At 43.2% G+C, this 16,253-nt stretch overlaps 1 protein-coding gene across 1 annotated transcript in view; it reads right to left on the minus strand.

Annotated features, from left to right (window-relative positions):
* Positions 1–3,241: 3,241 nt before the first annotated feature.
* CENPF (centromere protein F) overlaps positions 3,242–16,253 on the minus strand; it is a 58,686-nt gene continuing 45,674 nt past the window's right edge. Inside the window, 7 exon segments of the mRNA XM_053658305.1 lie at positions 3,242–3,877; positions 3,879–3,944; positions 8,212–8,390; positions 9,860–10,336; positions 11,510–11,675; positions 13,982–14,143; positions 14,462–14,638. Of these exon segments, the coding sequence (XP_053514280.1) occupies positions 3,746–3,877; positions 3,879–3,944; positions 8,212–8,390; positions 9,860–10,336; positions 11,510–11,675; positions 13,982–14,143; positions 14,462–14,638 (1,359 nt within the window). The 3' untranslated portion in view covers positions 3,242–3,745.

Consider the following 16,253-nt stretch of genomic DNA (forward strand, 5'->3'; position numbering starts at 1 on the left):
CCAATTTATATACAAACTTCAGCAATATAATTCTCTTGTAATTGCTGTAATAACTGTTTTTCTTTGGGTAATTTTTAAAAGCCAAACAAACAAACAAAAAAATCTGTGTAAGTTCATTTGTAACATCAGCAATTGAATGATGTGTACAAATCTATAATGATTAAACTCACAAAATGGGAATTAATAGTACTGAGTGTGATAAGAAAACATTCTTAGGACAGAACTTAATCTGAAATGAATGCACTGTTAGGCAAAGAAGTTTACCTAACAACTTTAAGCTGCAATACATTTAATTGTGTTCAAGTATCTGTATAGAGTAACCAACATTTGAGTACAAAATCATACACCTAGTTAAATATGAACTAATTTGATCACTGTGAAAGCCTCAAAAGATTCTTACCAGTATTACCAATATTACCAGAGGAATCTGAGGCATATAGTGAATTAATTAACCCAAGATCACGTGGGGAGTCCAGGCATTTTACACCTGATTTTCACTTTTAATATCTACGTTTATACTAAACTTTTCGATTCAAAGTTTCACAAATCTTTTAGATTTTGCAAAGTTTTCCAAAACAGACTCTTTAGAAGGATTTCATTAAAGTAAGTAGTGCTTATGCATTAAGTTGGTAATAATTGTAGAAGTTGAAATTTATAGCTCGTCTCATATGCTTTTGAAAATTTAATAGTAAAAGTCAGATGCCATGATCCCACAGTGAAGGACGTCTGCATTGCACAGAAAAAGCAGACATGCAGCCCTGGCCGGGTAGCTCAGCTGGTTAGAGCATCATCCCGATGCGCCAAGGTTGTGGGTTCATTTCCCAATCAGGGCACATACCTAGGTTATGGGTTCGATCCCTGGTTGGGACGCATACAGGAGACAACTGATGAATACTTCTCCCCTGCCCCCTTCCCCTCTCTCTCAAATCAATGCACATATCCTAGGGAGAGGATTAAAGAATAAAAATAAATAATTTTTAAAAGTGGAATAAAATTGCTGTTTCTCTTTTTTCTCTCTAGAACTGGTAAATTTTAAAAAGATTTCAAAAGACTTTTAAAACTAGAAATGCTTCTATCACCTGAATACCTGTCCTATGACGAGTCTTCTGGAACTGCCAGCATCTAGAGATGCTCAAGATGGGGGGCTCTGTATTCAAAAGGCTGAGGTGGAAACAGTTCACCTCTATGACCCCATCTCATCTTTTCTGCAGGGAAGACAACCTCCATGTTGCAAGTATATTGAGACACATTGTTAGAGTTAGGAGCATGGTCTCTCCAGATGTAGAAGTCAGTTCTACCTGTGTCTTTCAATCCCAGCCTATGAAATGCAGATCCTAATGTCTTCATTAGATTCAAAGGTGAAATGTTTGAGCAAAAATGCAAAAATGCTTTGGAAAATATGTATATAATTCCCACCCAATATTTTAAGTAGTTGATCCCTGCCTCCAGGGGAGTAGTGGCATCAGATACTGAAATCTTCCAGGAGGTAGGATATGACCTTGAAGTCTTCAGACTTTGCTAATTAGGATGGTTGTCCTGAAGCACTTCAAGTTGTTCTCTCTAGTCAGGGAACCTCACATGAAGCCCTTCTTCTATGCTATGACACAAAACCAAGTGGCAGGGAGAGCGGAGCTCAACTATCCTCTACTACCACCTCCAGGACTTAGTAACCCCTTTCTCAAACACAAGACAGAAATATGAATTCTAAGGCAATGACTAGTACAAATTCTGGTTTAAAATAATTGATCAGAGTCTATTTGCCATTCAAATTATTTTCAAGACATACTGACATAACCTGAATGACTTTGGAAGAACTTGGCAATTCTACGGCTGATGCCCTGTCATGCTAAGAGCAGTAGACGTCTCTGAGGACTCAAAACAATGGGGAGCAGCACATCACTCCCCTCCTAGAGTGGGGGGAGCCCTGGCAAGATGTGCCCTGACTTCTTCTCAGGTCCAAACAAATCTGTGCAAATGACACTTCCAACAAAAGGGGTTGGCGTCAAATGAGAAAAACCACAAAGAAATCTCAAAGAAGGTAAGTGTGTGTAGGGGGGACTCTTAGGAAACCTGGCTACATTGAAATGTTGGGTTTCCTTTCCTTCTCATTGAAGATTCAGCCCCTTTGAACCCTCGATTATTCCCCCGAACCGAGAAGCATCTCAGTTCCTACAGAATATTTAAGACAAAATACCTGGTCTCAGCCAACCCCACATTGCACACAGGAGAATTCGATTCCTAGACGTCTAAGGACTTGGTCTAGTTCCCCCTCAATTTGTCAGCTGTGTTGGTATTTGTGACTCCATTGCTCATATCGGAGCTGGGACTGTAGCATGTTTACCTTTCATCTCATATGCAGCTCAGCTCCTAGTCTATGAGTGTCATTAGCTCAAGGGAAAGAATAATGTCCTGACTGTTTGTTTATAAGGTCGTGAACTTGAAAGCAATAGGCATGCCAAGAATTCCCTTTAACAAGGAAGGAGCAGCAACTGCAGTTCACCCCAGAAAAGGAGAGGTTTTCAAGGACCCACAGAACTAACTACTCAGCCAGGACTGGAGTGGAATCTTCCAATAACTGGGGACAGCCAATAAAGCCGATGGCCTGCTCCCAGCAGTGTGCTCGGGCCACGCCCTTGAACACATGGCAGCCTGGGGATGATTGATGGCATGGATATCATTGCATCAGACCAGAACCCCAAGTGACTGAAGAAGCAGGACGAAAGCCAGGATATCGACTTTCAGTAGATGAATACTAAGTAGTGTCATATACTGAAGCATTAGACAACCATAGAGTCCACCTTGCAAAGGACAGTTTTAAACAATATATGAGAGTCCTGGTCAAGGTTTCTACATCAGTCTGAACTGAAAGCCAAGAGCAAATCATCTTTTACTAGCTCATGTCCTAGAAAACTTCTTTACCCTGATTCAAGGACAAGAGGACTCGTTGCACAATTCTTAGGTTTGGTATAGCTCATAATGCCTGCATGTTTTCAAAACCCTGTCATGGATGTGAGCTGGAAAATTCCACATACCTGCAGGAAGTGGTTCCAGTGTTCATAATGCATTTAGGTTTAGGAATCATTTTGACAAAAACAAAGGTAATTTTTTATTAGTAAAAAAAAAAATGCCTTGTTTTAATATAACACCACCGTTTGGGGGAATGCACACCAAATTGTCCTTTTCAAAGAACCCATCACCATAGAAGAACATTTGCTATATTACATCTTGAGGAGCCAGGAGCCAGGCTTCCATACTGTACATTTGAGCACGTTTTCCTTAAAAACATAGAACAGGGCTTCCCTTCATTTGACTCAGCTCGGAGAAATTCTCTCCAACTATTTCTTGTCTAGTACAAGGAATAGTACATCAGAAATAGCACAAGGCAAGTTTACGTTTTCCTAAGAGCAGTTAATTGGAAGCATGAATTGTTTTGCATTTTTAAAACCCACACATAGAAACAGAAGTTATCATACAGTGCTTGCCTCTCAAGTGTAATGTTCCCAGAATGCTTTCTACACCACTGTGCACAGCACAGAAGAAGCACATCAGTAAGAAACAGGTGGGTGATCAGGGCTTCCGAACTTTTCAATGGGAGATCTGGTGAGTACAATATTTTTATATTTTAGAGAAATTGCTTTCTTCCTACTGATAATGTGTCCCTGAGTCAAGGCAAAGCCCCCGTGGGCACACCGCTTTCCACCCAACGGCAGCCACTTCCCAGGGGCCCAAACACACAAGGTCTCTTCTATTGGATCCTGCAGCTTTCCTGGGCCTCGGTACCAGCTTCCGAGCTGGGTGCAGGGCAGCCTCGCTTGGACCTCAGGCCCTCACTGGGGCTGTCAGTCCACTGTCTCTTAGGGATGTTACTGGCCGAGAGAGGTCTTGCTAGAGTGGTCTTGGAAGATGGTGCCTGAATCCGTGGGGCTTTGCTGAGCAACCTTGACCTGCAACACAAGCATCTTAGTTAGAGGCTTCAATGACATTCACATTCCTACAGCATGCAGAATATTTTGTCATCAAACTTCAAGGCAGATTCTTCTTCCCCAGGAGCTGTACACAGTGTTACCCTTTCTTCTCACCTAGGGACAGGTCCCACCTAAGAGCTAGGAAGAAATGTGACACCACCCCTGACCAGGCACCTTGCAAACCTTCCTTGACACCTCTCACGGCCAGAGACCCCCTCCCAAAGCTAGTATGACACTATCAAACCAGAGGGAAGCTCTTCCAGGGCAAAGACTTGGCCTCTTTACCTTTGTGTCCCCTGACTACCTAGCAGGCATTCCACATACACCTAAAAGAGACCCAAACCAGCTTCCGTTTAACTTACTGGAGCCACCACTGGCATTTGAACAAATATAACCTAAATGAGTGACGTAGGATGTAAGCCTTCTTTACAATATGCAAAAGACCTTCCGCCTGTCTTCATGCAACATTTTAATCATTCTCAGGTCATTGTTGGGGGCTTTCCAGGTCAGATCTGCATAATAGCAGAAAGGCAGCAATCTAATACAAAATCCAGGGGGTAGTACATCCCCGTTCTGATGGGCTGCCTTTAAGGAGAAAGGAGGAACTCAGAAAATGTAAGGCTTTAAGAAGCAGAAGAGAGTCAAGAATTTCTTGGAGGTTGACATACTAGTGAAAGAAGATAGTGGTCAAAAGAGAAAGAGAAAGAAGACAGATGAAGGACACAAAGGCTTCACTTCAAGGTAACAGTGGGAGATTCCAGGAGGAAGATCTTTAAAATGAAACAAAAGAACAACAAACAAAAAATCAGAGCACAGGCTCTAACAAGGGCAACACATGTCCAGTCCCAGCCCTGACGGGTCACTTCCTGAGCAAGTGACTGCCAATGCCCTCCGTGCAAAGCGGCAAGAAGAAAGAATGGCAATTATTCCTCCATTTGTATTCTATCCATAGGAAGTGTGTAGTTTTAAAAGGCAGCTCAATACTTTTCATAACAGAAAACACAGCCGATCTGGCCAACAGATCACATCCCTGGAAAGCCTGCCTGTTCCTCAGAGGATGTGCAGGACACTTAAAAGGGCCAGCAGCCTTGAAGGGTCAGGGTCAGGACTGAATGGGAAATTAACATACATGGAACGTTGATGAAAACAAACACTTTTACTAGTACTCTTTCTTTTGTTTTAAAGTGGAAAGTGATGCAAAAGACAGGCATTTCCCTTGAACCCATCAGAGGCTGGAGAATCCAATCTGTAGGCTCCCCATAAAAAAAAGAGAGAGAGAGAGAGATCCCATTGGGAAAGATAATTTGAGCTAGCAATACTCTTTCTTAACCCTAATTAAATAGTCAAAGTCCATCCCTGGACTTCCCCTGCCTCTAGGTTCAGTTTCTCTTATATGAATTGAGGAAAATATAGTTGGTGACCTGGGTTGAAACTATGGATGTGATCCTCAGGCTGGTTTCCTCAGACCTATGGATAACAAGCTGAGGTCAAATTCACCAGGTACTTAAATTCTTACCACTATGTTCATGTTCACACTGGGGAGGGGAGAGGATATGGATGGCTCTGTGAAAACGAACCTTATTAGTAGGGGAAGGAACCCGGACCCCCACAGAACTGCTGACTGACAGATGCTGTGGCGAGGGCAGCACCATTATCCTCTACAATGTAGTGGCCAATCTGCTGGTGCTTACCAACCCCAGGTTCAGATCAGGCTGGCACATATCACACTCTCTTGTCCCCAGCAACTGGGAGCTCCTGGGTTTATTCTTCCCAGACACATGGCAGAGAATGGTCCTCACCCAACCTGCCTTGTCACCTCTCTTCCCCTGGAACCTGCCACTGTCTTACTCAAAACTCAAGCCAGCCACATCAGGTGAGGCAATAATCTTGTGTTTCTAAGCAACTGCTTTAGAAAAATGATGCCTTACTCTATATTTTTCAAACTGAATGATGAAATATGTTTAACATATGAGGTGAGTGTTTTACAAGGTGACTCAGAAAATGCCGAATTAAATTAAAATTCAGGAAACTGGGTTTTAAAATTTGCATCTAATCACAAAGTCTCCTATAACCTCCTGTCCAGAGACCCCCTTCAGTTGCTCACGAAAACAGAACTGCGTAGCAATTCATAAAGGCTGGTGCCTCCTGTGGCTGCAGCTGAGACAGCGATCAGAAAAGGGCAGGAAACCCTGGTTAGGACTCCCTACACGAGGCATTCAACTGCAGTGTGGAGAGCACGCCCCCTAGTGGGCAAAGCCTTTTTCTTAGAGAATCAGTCTGAACTCCACATGCAACTCCACTTAAGCATCACCTCCTCAGAAAAGAAGAGGAAAGAGACCTGTGTGCTGATTTCAAGACATGATTCCCTAACACACTTTTCAAACATCTATTTCCTTCTGCAGCCACTTCGGGACAACATCGACGGCTCTAATCATTCAACAAATATCAGCTGACTGCCAGACGTTGCATTAGACAGGAGGACACAGGAAAACCACAAACAGGAGCCTCATGCAGCACATCTTGCGACTCAGAAGGCACACTTCTCAGCAAGTCATTGCGATAAAGTGAACCTGCATGACAGATGGAAGTGCAGGGTACTTACTACCTAGGTCACGATTTCCTATTTCAGAACCAAAGACCTCACTCAATCTCTGTAAGTGTGAGACCAGCAGATAGAACTTGGCATGAGCTGTGGAGTATGGAGCAGCTCCCACTCAGCCACCTGAAGAAATGCACAGCCTCCTCTGGGACCTAAACTGGACTCCTAGGTTTCCAGGGGTTGAGATCAGGGCTTCTCTTATGGTTAATAGCTTTGGTGCAGCTTGGAAGCTGCACTCTTTGGAGTCACTAGTTGCTTCATGGAAAAGAACCTGACATTCGTTGGAATGTCCCCTCTTCAGTGTTTTGTTGTTACCAGAGTTCAAAGGGGAAATCTCAATGGGAGGGAAGCAGGGAGGATGGGAGGAGGAAGGGACGGAGGATGGATGGGAGGGATGGGGCCATTGAGGGAGGAGGGAAAAACGTTGCACAAAATGGGAGAATATTTCTAATACAACTACCAGACGATCGACTTTAATGAGTGAAAGAAAATTTTGACCTTTCCTACTTACTCTTCAATTAAAAAGATTGTTTTGTAATATAAGTTATGGACAAACTTAATACTAGGTATAAATTCCTTAAAACTTAAAAACCTCATACATCAACAAACAAGTCTGCAAATACACATTTCTTGTGATTCAGCTAAGCACCAGCCTCACCGTGGTTTGGTCTCCAAAACCCCAAACACCCGCTCACTTGAGAATGCTTACATTATACGAATAAGGGTTATGACACTTCCAAAGTTTCCTTTGCTGGTTCAAGTTAATCAGGTTGCAAATTTAAACTCCGACAAGCGAAAAAAATCACAAGAGTTATTAAATTCTTGACCCTATTTTAGCAACGTCCACCTACATTTCTGGGATCCCTAGTTTGCAAAACACTAGGAGAAAAGCAAGACTGTGGCACCAAGAGAGAGCATGTGTTAACTCTGGGCATTAAACATTGAGTCTTCCTTTCCTCATCCTTTTATAAATGTACTTACAGCCAGAGCTCAATAAAGTGAGGCAGTAAAATGCGAACATTCAGCACAATGCACACACCGCAGGTACACAAATGACAGCTTCAGGTGGTAGATTATAGAAATGTTCCCAGATTTATTGAGCAAACATTCTCTATGCTTAACTAACATTTACCAGGTTATTTGCAATAAACACAGAGATCACCAAAGTCCTACCCTCAACAAGCAAAAGAGAGAAATCCATAAATAATCCCTTCCTTTTGACATCCAGGGAAAAGTGTACTTTCAGCAGAAAGTAAAGGAGGGAGAAAAAGTGAAGAATGGACAGTGTGGGCAGAGGAAAAAGCACCAAACTACCATGACCAAGGCCTGTGCCCAAACAAAAAGTACCTCTTCCAATGCCTCAGTGCTAGTGCCTGAAACTTTCTCCCAAATCCTTTGAATTCTATCTAACAAGGCCACGCCCCATCAAACTGTCTAAATGGCCTGTTGGGTCAAGGGCCAGGTTGCAGCTGGATCATTTAACATGTATCCTCAGGGCTGCTCACTGCTCACCTCTCTGTACCTCATAGAAAGGAAGGATAGACTTTCAAGACGTCCCAAGTTAGAGGGAGCAGTGTCAAACACTCGCCCAGGGAACCCTGTCATTTCCTGGATTTCCATCTGTAGAGACTTGTTCACAGGAGGTACCTTTTGTGATCTGCTGCCAGCAGCTCTTGGTTGGGAGGTCCCAGCATGGTTTTCTTTGTGGATATTTAAGAGGGACTGTGTTAACTTCTGAGCTGCAAGGCGGGGGCTGGTCCTGGTTGCCATGGTTGTTCTTCTCAGGATGTAGGGGCTTGTCTTTCCTGTTGGGATGTCAGCAAGCCCTAGGAACAAAAAAGCTGCCTGTCAACACTGCTAGGTGCAGTTCTATCTGTAATGAACATGATACGCACTAGGTCAAGTTTTAACCAAGATAAGTGGAACTGCAAAAAATGCTTTCTCCTACCACAGCGGACGAGGATAAACTTCAGAGTCACCCTGGGACTTGTCAAATTGAATAAATAACTAACAGGTTTTCCCTGATTAGAAACATTTAAAAACACACACAATGGGAAAAGAAGGGGAAAATAACATCAAACGGAAAAATGTTTCCTGCTTCTTCTATGCAGATGTCTTAACTCGCATTTTTCTAAGATCTGAAGAACACACCAGGGAAATCCTCCTGTAAAATCTGGACTGTGAGGCGAGATGAAAACAATCAAAATTAAAAATAAGGAAAACAAAGCCCAGCTCTTGTTTTCAGGGGACAATGTAAAATGCATAGACGTCCTTCAGGTGACCACTGTCACACAGAGACTTGGAGGGGGAGGGCAGAGATCTCACCTCCCTAAGACTGATGTGAGTTTCACTCTCTGCATACACCACCTCCTTCTAGAGAAGGAGCTGGTATGACTTGTGGTGACCAAGAGGAGAAAGTCAATGTCAAGGACCTTTAAAGACAGGGTGTCACACACACTCCAGAGCTGCAGTAATGGCTAACTAAAGCAACAGTTGGTTTGTTTTGGTTTTGAACCCTTGAACTACGAAAACAACGCAGAAATCAGAAAGGATGGCTCACTTCTGGGGGGCTAGATTTTCTAAGGGCTAGAGTTACTCAGAACAGTGGTTCTCAAACCCTTTATGGCAAAGGATCAGTTTTGCTCATTTTCTGGAGGGGCAGGCATGGGGTAATTTCTCATCTGCTATAGAATGGTCATTCTGTATAACACAGGAAGAATCAATCCACAGGGGAATGGTCATGTGCTTGGATGTTGAGACAATGTCATACTGCTATGAAAATGTTCATGTCTTACTGTTGATTTCTGTACATTTTTGTGGGGTGGAGGCTAATGGACCAGGAACAACATTTCCTCATCCCTGGACCACTCTTGGAGGACTACTAGGGCTTAGAAAAAGTGGTATGTGTCTTCAGCCAGGGGACCATGTCATGGGGCCCCTCCTCCAGCTCACCTACTACCTCAGTCACATGTGACTACAGACAAGAAAGCTTAAAGGATGTCCTCGATTTGGGGATTTTTCAGCACAGGAATATCAAATTTAAAATGGCATTTTAACAATCATTTTGCTAAGCTACCAGCACTTTGAGTAGTGTGACATGAGTCACTAGATACTATTCAATCTCTCATGACAGAAAGGAAAGTATACATCTTAAAAGGTATGTATTTTCTGAACATTAATTCGTACAATTGCACAATAACCTAAAGCTCCATGCTCCACATGTTTTTTTGCATGTGAAATTCCATGTGGACTTTCCAAAGAACACAGGTAATTTTGTTTTAAAATTATGCCATACCTTTCTTTACAACTTCTGGAAGCCCCTCGGGCTCAAACTCAGTGTCTTCCGCATCCTCTGCAGGGAGAATGCCCCTTCTGGCTGCCTTCTGGCTTCTTTTGGGAAACGTGTGTGGTATGGAAGGTAGTGTTCCTCCCTCATTCTCCCCAATCCCACTGGACCTTTGCCTCTTGCCTGAAGCTTTACTTTGGCTGGATGATCCCTTCTTTTCAGTAACACAAGGGACTGGAGGTGACTCTGGGTCAACTGACTTTAGCAAAGGGGAAATCTCGACATTCGTCGGAGATTGTTGTGAACTCAGACGAGCGACTTGTGTTTCCAACATCTCTTTGTCTCTCTCCAACTTCTCGTGGCTGATAAGCAGGGAGCAGTACTTGTCCAGGTACTCTTCTGCCTCCTTGCTTTTCCCTTCAAGGGCTTCTCTCAGTTCTTTCAGCTCCATCATCAGTTCATCGACATGAGCATCCACAAGAGCACCTGTCAAAAATCACATCATGACGCTCTTTAATCAACTTTGGACATCATAAAGCAGAAAGCCTAAAACTTATTTTTAATTTCTTTTTTTTTTTTTCATAGACATGGAGAAGGTGTATCTATGCATGTTCTTATAGTCCTCACAACCTTTGTTTGGGAGGGATCATATCAGGGTAAATTCTCTAATAGATTATATAAATCTTACTAGGACAGCTTAAATAAAACCTCCCCAAATCTCAAACTTGTATTGCAGCTAACCCATGAAATTTTCGTGTAGTTGTTCATATGAGACCAAACAGATTACTTTAGCACATCTCTTATGATCCCTGTGCATTCTTCCCACTCACTTGAATGAACAGCACAAATCATTCAAGGATACGGAGTCCCCTCTATTGTAAAGGCTTTGGGAGGCAGAAAGGGGCCAGTGACAAGGCAGGTCCGAAAAAGCTCAGAAAACCATCTGTAAGCAATGGAGGGTCTGGCGGACACAAGTTTGGGGGTCACTAAATGTGGGTGTCTTGCTCAACTTTTAGCTGCCCTGGGTGGCACGAAATCCTTTAGAAAACCTCCCTGGAGCCCCATATGCTGCAAGGTCTCTCCTGAGCAGGAAAGACCACTGGACCACCATGCTGATCCTCAGTCCACAAGAGCCACTCCCACAGAGCTTATCATCATCTCCCCATGCAGTAATAGGCATTCCACTCAGGCATAAGTGGAGAAAAGTTGTCTTTTCTTTTATTTTATCTCCACACCTAAAAATAGAGCCCTCCAACTGCCCCCACCATGTAGTTCACTCAGGAGAATGGGCCAAGGACGATCAGAATGAGGTGTGCCAAAGTGACAGTGGCAGCTCAGATGGCACTCTGAGGCCTGTGATGCTGATCTAGGTAAATGGACATCACGTGGAAAACTCTTTCTGGAATCCCCATTAGCAAAAAGTGCTGCCAGATTTTGTGTGCGTTTTATGCAACAGAACATGTGATTGTTCTATGTCAAAATGCAGGCTTCCCTCTCACTCCTATGAATGATCCCACGCTGAGCGCAAACATTGGAAATTGGAAAATAGACAACTGCCAAGAATCAGCACACAGTAGGACAGGGGAGCACGGAGACACTGCCTCTGCCCGCACCAGGCTTTGCTGGCCTGGGCACAGGCCCCTGCCCAGCTCACCCCACCTGGTTTCTGCTTCTCTTGCGCAGCTTCTTCAAGGTGACACAGCTCTTTCTGCAACCTCTCCTCCTCCTCCTCCATCGGCTTATAGTGTCTGAGCAAAATATCGATCTTCCCCTGGGCATGTTCTTTTTCCTTCTTCAGTTGCCTTATATGTGTTTCATTGTCCATCTGCAATACAAAAATTTGAACTTAAAGCCTTTGATATTTTTTTTATAAGCACACAGAAAGATCATCATAAGGCCTGGATGGTGTTGCTCATTGTGTTGCTCGCAGACCTCTGAACCAAAAGGTTGCCGATTAGACTCCTGGTTTTGGCACACGCCTGCATTGCAGGCCAAGTTGCTGCTTGCGGGCCACGAGAGGTAACAAATCAATGTTTCTCTCGCACCGCACATCCATGTTTCTCTCCCTTTCTTCCTCCCTCCCTTCCCTTCTCTCTAAAAAGAAAAAAGGAATAAAAATAAAAATATCAAGTAAAAAAAAGCAAACCATCATTGAGAAAATATATAATTAGAATAACATATTGTCATCATAAGAATTATTACATTCACACTAAAACATCCATTTAAGAAGAACACAATTCACCTTTTCTACTCGGTTTCCCAAGTCTCCCCAGTAGACACTGCTTTTCTGACACCCCTTCCTGGCATGCACAAACACAAAGCATCCTTCCCAAGAGTGTTCTCTTAAGTGGCTCACTCTGCCTGTGTGTATCCAATGGGAATCACAACCAGGGGCTGGGGATACGAGTCCATGCACTTATTCTTCTCGGATCAAAATTTCTGAGAATTATGTTCCCATTTGTAATCTTGTGCTCATGTAGAAGCCTAATACCTACAATGGTGTTTGTTCCAGTCACACCAGGTGAAGGCTAAACAATATTATGGCTCACAGTACCAACTGAAATTGTATAGGTAGCTCACCTAGAAAGGGAGTAGAAAGGTAGGAGAATTCAGGTTTTCTTAACCAAAAAGAAAAGTACTGCAAATGATTTAGAGACCCAATTGGACCTGACACCAGGGTATTTATAGTTTGTATGTATCCTACCTTGTGAGAATATTCACACATTTTGCTACAGAGATATGAATTGGTATGAAGTAATTCCCTAGATCCTGCTGGAATATTCTGTAATATGTGGCATTTGCACTGTTTTTTGTAGCATCTAAAGATGCACAATCCTAAAACCATTTAGCTCTAAGGGATTCTGGTAGGAGATGATGAATATATAAAAGCGCACCGAACTGTTCAAACCAAAACCACACCTGAGCTCCATATTCATGTCACTAGCGATTTCATCCTTTGTAGATTTCATCTTGAAATCATTAGCAATGTTGCAATAAATCTGCACTTGCGAAAACTTTTTATTTCTGATTCCAACCACAGTTGGATCAGAGATGTATTATTTCAATTGCAAGAATGCTTATCAAGTATACCTCATTAAAATTACAAGTGATCTGAATAGACTCAACAATGCACCATTTTGAACATGGTATAAATATCAATAGACATTCCCCACAGGGAATGTCTAAAACTGTCAAAGACTAAAAAGGCAGAAAGTGTGTGAAAAAGTAGCCCAAAGGCACATCCTTCTATTATGAAACCCAACATCCCTCATGGAAGAGAACATCATTGATCATTCATGTTATTGTGAATTTTATGAGTGTCTTTTTTATTGGTATATTTCCTTCTTCCTGATCATTGTATAAGAGCAATAAACCTCAGAAGTTGATACCTCATTTTCTGTTTGAATATAGTCAATACACAATTAATATCACAATTATAAAAATGTAAGCCTTCTTTTACTAAAGATCTTTACTGGAAGATATTTGTTTTTCAGGTTCATTATTGTACCTTCCAGATGGCAGTCATTTTCTAAGAACATCTCTGTAGGAATCAAAATAGCCTCCTTTCCAAGGAGATCACTGAAGTGCCATCTCCAGTCTCAGATTCCTGAGACTAGGGCTCACCTTCTTTTGTTCCTAGCCGAGAAAGCTTTATGGCCCCCCTGTAAAGAGGAAGAGGAGAGTGGACATATACACATGCCAAGTGCCTGACCAGACACTTTGCCACACCTCTACCTTCCTGGAGGCCAGAGGAAAGTGGGTTTGGTGACAGCAGTGACCTTGGAGACCCATCAAGCAAGAGTTTGGAATTACCCACCAAATTAGTACCTACAGCTGAGAGGGCTACCCTAATCTGTTCTTGCTTTCACCTTCCTGTCCATCTCCAGAAGTGTATGACATCCTCTTGTCTGAGGATTTACTGAGCAATGAAGTTCATTCAAGCCATGAGTCTGTAGGCCGTCCATTGATTTCTAAAAACAGCTCGGCAGAATTGCTGAGTGACATTACTCACAACTACACAAAATTTTTCATGAAAGTTAGAACATGAAATCTCATAAGTCAATCCCATTGAAACCTCAGTTCTTCTGTGGAAACTCTTCTAAGTCACAAAACAATGAGAAGGACACATACCTTGGTTTTTATCAATTCTCCTAAAAGCTCAGTGTTTTCTTCCAAAGAATTACTGAGCTGTTCTTTACTGGACTTCAAGAGCTCTATCTCCACCTTCTGCGAGCTGAGACATTCTTCTGTAGAAGTCAGTTTCTCTCTAAATGTCTGGATTTCCATTTCATGCTAGGGCAGAAAAATGCCTCTTCAGCAAAACAAACCCAAACGAAAACTGCCCATCCAAAGACCATTTCAAATGGACTCTGCCACTCTCCTACGACTCAACTCTGGGACGCAAATGTAGTTTTACAACGGAAGTTTTCTAATGAGACATGTGCAGGGGACTGGGGAAAAGATCTTGCAGTTCATAGGACAGCACCTTTCCTAAAACCTTAAGGGCATCATAATAATGCAGAGCACCAACCTCCTAGCAAAACAGACACCTCTTTACCGTGGTCTACACACAGTCTCCAGCTCCCCCAGGTACCAAACTCCACTTTTCACCTGTTTGTTTGCATCCAGAAGCAAAGTTTGATGCCTCTTTTCAGCTTCCTCAAGCTGTCTCTGATATTCAGCTATTTCTTCTCTTATTTTCTCTTGCTTTTGCATCTGGTGTTGGTGCATGCAGTCCAAACTCCTTTTCAAGTCACTATTTTCTAGCATGAATTCCTTCAATTGACCCTAATGAGAAAATTAACACAATAATGGGAAGATAATTAAGAACCTTGATACATGTCTTCAGGAAATACTGAGTACTGAGGGGGAAAAACTACTTCATGAGCAAGACAAAAATCTATACGGAATAGTGCAATGATCCTTAGCAATACATTCACTTTAAATTATAACTTCATGTCCAGTGACAATTTCCTCTGTTCTACCCAGCCACCCCTGAGGTCACAGCCATGGGACCACAAAATCTCTGAAAACTGACTTCCTCTGATCCACTCTGGAACTCTACCCTCCCAGGCTATGGGGCTAGCTTCTTTAAGTGCTTCCATGGTGATAATTTCTTGACCTCTACAACAGCACCACCATTACAACCTTCACACTCAAGCCCTTCCAGGGTGACACTTTCTTCCTTGACCAGCTCAGAGGCCATGTTCTATCACTGTAAGAATTTCCTTCCAAGTGCCTCGAACTCTCCCCCGCCTTCTCTGTGCAGGACAGGCAAACCCCTGCCCTTGGAGGCATTTGCCGCCCCAGTTCCACCTCCCACATAACTGCTTCTACCCCTGTCTGTATACACATGGGTCAAGTCCACTTCCTCATCTCCCATTCTCTCCACCCACTCCCAGCTCCTCCTGCACCAGCTCCCCCTCAGCCAGCTCCATGGTGTCACACACCTCCCTGATGCAGATCTGAGAGGCACTTTTCAGTCCTTGACCACTCATTTGACCTCTGAGTAGGTCCCCAGGGTGCTGACCTCTCCTGGGTCTTGAGAGAGCCTCCTCCTTGGCTGCTAGGACATGGCATTTCACTGGGTGGCCCCATCCAGTCTCCTCAGTGTCTTTGCTTGCTCTTCTCCCACCTCTCCCCATCCATGGTGGAGGTCCCATGGCTCACTCTGTAGTCCCTATCACCCACACCATCTTTAATTATGGCCTGTGTTCTAAACTCAGCAAATGCATATACCCAACCAAACCTTTCCTTTCAACTGCAGCCTCGTTTATTATGTGTCAATTCAGATTTGATTCCAATGCTTTACCACAGCCTTCCTTCCTCTCCCATTCTTTTTCATATCATTCTCCTTTGGATTCCAGCCACTGGGGCTTCCTTTCCATTCTTTAAAAAAGTACAAAAAACCTTTCTTATCTCAAAGACTTTACCACACTGCCCTCTATACCCAGAAGCTTCCGTGCTCCAGCAAGTTGTTTGTAGGGAGGTCACCCCATCCCACAGGCAAGTCCTCTGACCACCCCATCTACACCGGGTTGATGCCTACCCCACTCCCCAATTCCCAATGATTCTGCAACAAAGAATCTCGTTTGTACCCTTTATAGCACTCGGCAGTTTATGAGTTTTTTCTGCTTCCTCTTGTGTGCCTAGACTGTAAGCTCTATGAGTACCACAGGAGAGTGATGGTTGAACATTGTACACCGTAACCCTAGTAGTGCTTATTGTTTACAGAATGAATAAATGAATGAATGAAGTCACTGCAAACTTACATGCTCTGCTGTACACACTTGAGGCTAGACACTCAGCTTTTCTTTTCGGTGGAGACTACAAATAAAGTACAAGTAACAGCATACTTGGGACAGCCCCAAGGTGCTCAGTACCAGAGCAGATATCAGCAGAT

The sequence above is a fragment of the Artibeus jamaicensis genome, unplaced genomic scaffold (assembly GCF_021234435.1).
Source record: "Artibeus jamaicensis isolate MK-2021 breed Jamaican fruit bat unplaced genomic scaffold, CSHL_Jam_final contig_2170, whole genome shotgun sequence".
NCBI classification, from domain to species: Eukaryota; Metazoa; Chordata; class Mammalia; order Chiroptera; family Phyllostomidae; genus Artibeus; species Artibeus jamaicensis.